At 44.2% G+C, this 5,000-nt stretch overlaps 2 protein-coding genes across 2 annotated transcripts; both read left to right on the forward strand.

The window, feature by feature from the left end:
• Window positions 1-359: 359 nt before the first annotated feature.
• VC83_06079 (uncharacterized protein) lies at window positions 360-937 on the forward strand (the record flags this gene model as incomplete). The annotated part of the gene is made up of 2 exons (XM_024469685.1): window positions 360-477; window positions 621-937. The coding sequence occupies 2 exons, from the start codon at window positions 360-362 to the stop codon at window positions 935-937; spliced, it is 435 nt and encodes a 144-aa protein (XP_024324234.1).
• Window positions 938-2,519: 1,582 nt separating this feature from the next.
• Window positions 2,520-2,946, forward strand: VC83_06080 (uncharacterized protein; the record flags this gene model as incomplete). The annotated part of the gene is made up of 2 exons (XM_024469686.1): window positions 2,520-2,681; window positions 2,728-2,946. 2 exons carry the CDS (start codon window positions 2,520-2,522, stop codon window positions 2,944-2,946), a joined length of 381 nt encoding a protein of 126 aa, XP_024324058.1.
• Between the last annotated feature and the right edge of the window lie 2,054 nt (window positions 2,947-5,000).

Genomic DNA, 5,000 nt, shown 5'->3' on the forward strand with positions numbered 1-5,000 from the left:
GGGTATATGATGGGGGCGAGCGAAGGCTCATTAGGAAAACGCAAAAGTAGGCTTGGAGACTCTTTGGCAGTGCTAGTATAGGGAAGAACCACGAAAGGGCAATGCATACATTCTGTTATCCGTTGAGTACATGTCACGATACCTGATTGCGAAGCCGTCAGCTCGGGCAAATTCATCCACAGTTGTCCACTTTGTGGACGAATCCATATGCGCGCAGTTTGGGAACCCTCTTGCATGACAATGGAAAGCACTTCACATCTGAGGAGACTACAGGGCACCTTAAAGGACGTGGCATACAGGCCATAGCGTCCCTGATTTCTCATCCGGCGTCGGTTGGACTTTCTGAGCGTTATGTACAAATGATCCTTTCTGTCTACCGCAAGATTCTCCAACAGCAACCTCATCTAATCTATATTTGGGATGATTTGCTTCCACATGTGGTCAACATCATCAACACCTGGAAGGTTTCGGTTTATGGTGTGTCACCGGCAGAGTTGCTGTTTGGGTTCAAACCTAGGTTTGTCCCTGGCGATCTCTCCATCGACGAGGAACTCCGCGCGAATTGATTTCGCAGCCGCAATTCGTTCCTGCGTTTGAGCATGAGCCTAATGTCTCTGCAGTCGGTATTCGCCTTGCTAAACTAGATGAGCTCCGTGACATGGCAATGCAGATCCGCCTCCGTCGTCAACTCAAACAAGCCAAGGAAACTGCACAGGAATTTGCTGCCAAGAATCACCACATCCAGGAGCTGGCGATGAACTTCAGCTTCGAGGATGGGGTGCCAGCCGGGTTCATCTCTATAGAGGGGTTGGGGAGCCTAGAGGGGCAGGTTGGGCATGGTAGGAGGAGAGAGGAGGAGGCGGAGGAGGCGGAGGAGGATGAGGAGGAGGAGGAGAATTGGGGAGGGGCCAAAGGGCCGTATATTATTGTAGAATAGTGTAGAATAGTAAATGACACACCTATGGGCAATTACCTTTGTTTATTGTGCTGTATATTATGATTAGAAATGTGATGTGAAGTCTTACGGATAGTTAAGGATAGGTTCTTAAGGATAGGTGACAACAACACCCTCGTAGACAACCGTAGATGGCCGTAACAGAACAGAAACACCCTCAAAAGTAGACATTAGAGGCTAAGAAGTAGTATAGGACGTACGTCTAATTGATTCCAACTAAAATGTGAGGATACACCACATTCTGGGTAGTATTATCCTCTCCTTCAGGGAGTAGGACCTGTAGTCCAGCTATGACGTCCGTGACATTGCAACATAAAACTGCCCATGACTAAACATAGCTGCCCATAGATCAACACCTACATGCTTAAACGACTGGCCTTGAGGCTTATAGAAGTCACAGGGGAGACGGGTTTCTGAGAATGGGCACACTATGCTTATGATTTATGGCTAATAATGCTTCATGAATGTGATGAGTGGACTGAGGCTAGGGGAAAGAGCTTATTTGTATGACACGAGATGTAGAAGAGGCTGTTGATTTCTTCTTCCTCAATTACTTACTGTTATTCAAGTTCTTTCAACGTCTGTCATGTGTGGCAAGTTGATATGTGGAGAACTGATTTAAAAAGGGAGGAGAGAAGAGGAAGGGGGGTGCTCGAGAATATTAGGCCAATCGGTAAGGAGAAATAATGGTGTTGAAGTGTGGATTAGTGTAAGGACAGTTCGAACCGAGGCTGACCTTCAAGTCTGCAGAAGTATCCGAAGTATAATGTGAAGACTTCGATACTCGAAGCAGTAGGACAAGGTATAGTAGTTCAGGCTCCAAAGCATATACTTTATACCACAGGGGTCAAGTGGTGAGGACTAACAGGTTGGCCAAGTGGTTCGACTCGAAGTAAGGGAATGCAAAGTAAGTCGAAGCAGGAGGAATTGCAAGAAGGCCAAGTAGTATATAATTTGCTAGCTAAAGATCAATAAGAGACATGAGCAATAAGTGCTTATATAACAGTAAAAATCCCTAGTGCCAAATAAGCGAAGGCACTAATTAACTGAACCCTAGCTAAGCGAGCCCTAGTGCAGCAAGCCAATAACAAGAGAGCCTAAGCCAGTAGTCAACATTTGGGCTGATCTAGGTCAGCAAGTGAAGCGAAGTGAGCGAAGTGAGTGAAGCAGGTGAAGTGAATGACATAGTGAATAAGTACTAGAGACTAAAGCGAATCGAAGGGTCGTGACACAAATATCGAAGGAGTGTCATGACAATTAGATGTTCGGGAGTCGGAAATTCGCAGAAGCAAATTCCACAAGGTCAGAGAGTGAAGAAGGTGAGGAAAGGTCATGGAGGGTGAAGCTTGTCTCTTGAAATGAACAGATTGTGGAAGGACATGACCTTCCTCACAGCTACAACATTGCATTTACTCTTGAGATCGCACAACAACTCTAGAACTGACTGAAACTAAATCCTAAGTACGGCAAGCTGAAGTTGTTCTGTTCACCACCATATTTCGGAGTCCTCAACACACTCACTCAAGTTCATTTCAGCTTTTTCGACATGTATCAGGTCATAAGGATGGCGGAAGGTCAAGTGGATGACAACCTCACTAGTGAAATGAAGAAGCAGAGATTCAACGCACAACGAAATGTCAACTCAGAGAATCACGAGAGTGACATGGTGTTCAAGGAGTTCATGAACCTTCGATCTTTATGGGCAAAGGTTACACAGATGAACAGGGTACAACAAAATGGAAACCATATGGAGCCAAAACTGAGCGCAGGAGACAAAAGTTGACAGTGGAGGAGAAGGACAAGGAGATCGAGAGCTCAAGGCCTGTATTTGCGACAACATGCATCAGAGTCAGAAGGAAATGGAGGAACTGGTGTGTTCGTTTGAAGAGATTATTGAGACCGAAGCGGTGGAGAGTCTACGGTTGATAAACCAGAACCAGATGCTAAAGAAGCAACGGAATATGGCTGAAGGGGTTGATGAGCTTGCTTGAGTTGGTCGGCTGTTAAGTAATCATTTAGGAACTTCTGTGAGCGGGCTTTCAGAGGATTTGCGATCACGCAAAGGACGAGACAACGTCAATGATATTATGGAAGGGAGTGCAGGATTTGCTTCACGCGATGAGTTGCTGTTTTGCAGAGTTAGGGCTCTATTTTAGGGCAAAGGAATCAGAGGGCAGAGACCTAGGAGGGGGTGGGTGTACAGTGTTTGCTTAGTCACCAAAACTTAGTTTAGCGAGCGGGCATCATTATTGTAAGGATCTTCAATGAACAGGGCGGTACAAGGTCATGTTCTAATGTAAGGATCTCAATGAACAGGGCAGTACGAGGTCACGTTCTTCAATCATATACGCATTTATAGATCCTGTAGATTACAGAGACTGAACGCTGACCTTTCTCTGAAGGTCCGCGTTCCTACTATATACTACGGCTTCACGTGTTCTTTGGCCGGACGTTCCTCCATCCTGGCACTGTAGCTCACGTGTTATGACCCCGCACGTGATGCGTCGTGACAATTATCCCCCCTTTGAGGCTCAAGCCCTTTGAGCCTGGGTATTAATCGTAGTTGTAAGGAGCGCATTTGCAGAGTGTAAGATCATTCCATCTAGGGGGGAACTGTTAATAAAGACTTGGTCAAAAATATCACACTAATAGGGTGTTTTTAGTCGGTCAACCTCGACTAATGGCTCATCATTAAGCAGCATATGCAACGCTCGCTAGGGATTAAAAGGAAACAAGCTAGTGCCACGGTATGCTAACTTAATGTTCTGATGGTTGCATACATCAAGCCGTGTCTAGATGTATGCCTCTATCCATTTATACTCCTATATGCGCGCAAACCACTGTTGAATTATTTACAGTTATCGAAGTAGGCAGGGCAAATTCACCGCGTTACGCCATCCCCTGCATTATGCCATGACTTACGATACAGTTTAGTTAATAGGTTTCCTTATTCCGTTTAGTTCAGTTTTAGCTTATAAGAACTGTAGTCCTATAGTTTAAACTATATAGTTTAAGACAATGTCTCACTTTGTGTAAAGGACATAGTTACCCTTAAATATTAAAGTGTTCTCTAGGAATTGAACTTCGTTTTACAGATCAATTCATTTATAATGTCTTCTTAAGTTTCTTCTAATGAGTTATCTATTGCGAGTGAGAATCTAAATAAAGATACACTTATTTCAACAGCTTCCACCACATTAGCGCTAGCTTCTTACAAACACAAACACAATACTTCTTATAGGTCTTATGTATGGAATCATTTACCTGATTCTAAAGGTGGATGAGATACAATTTAGACTAACAATACTAGAGAATCAATATGGATGTAGTGATGTACAATTATGTGCATCTGGGTTAAGCGCATGATGCACTACACCAAATGCACATAATTAACGGCTTCCCTCATAGCTCTCATAGGAGAGAGTAGCTATGTTATACGATCGAGCGAAAGATACGCCGTCATAGAAAGCCTCCTCCTGACTACCATCAGATAGTGGAAGCAGCACTGATTACAAGACGAGTGTAGGGCACACTAAGCAAGCGACTACTTTGAATGTAAGAGCTAGGAAAGCTAGATTCGACACCATAAGGGTGTGTAAGCGGTCAACACCACCATAGCGATGGTGCGTAGGTAGCAGGTAGCAAGCATGGTCATACTGTAGATAGGATGGGCTAGGGAAGAGGGATAGGTAGAGACTTGGGTTATTAGGTACTATAAGGGCAGGGGCAATAGGGGCACTTAGGGTGAGCATTTGCCATAGTACCACTGTATAGCGTAAGGGCTGTGTTAGAACTATGTTCCTAGAAGTACGCTACATCGTGTAGTCTGTATACCACTAGGCAGTATATATATGGCTTCGCACCTATAGTTTACTTAATTAAGTCGTTAAACTCCAAATTCGTGCTTAACAGGTTTGATTGCGCTACATCCCACTAAGCCAAAAAGACTATAGTATTCTAGCTTGGCGGAATATGTGTAACATGCTATATATACCATACATACTGTAATGGTCTGCACTGTTATAATGGAGGTGTAAGCTATCCC

Source organism: Pseudogymnoascus destructans (genome assembly GCF_001641265.1).
Source record: "Pseudogymnoascus destructans isolate 20631-21 unplaced genomic scaffold scaffold_10, whole genome shotgun sequence".
Taxonomy (NCBI): Eukaryota; Fungi; Ascomycota; class Leotiomycetes; order Thelebolales; family Thelebolaceae; genus Pseudogymnoascus; species Pseudogymnoascus destructans.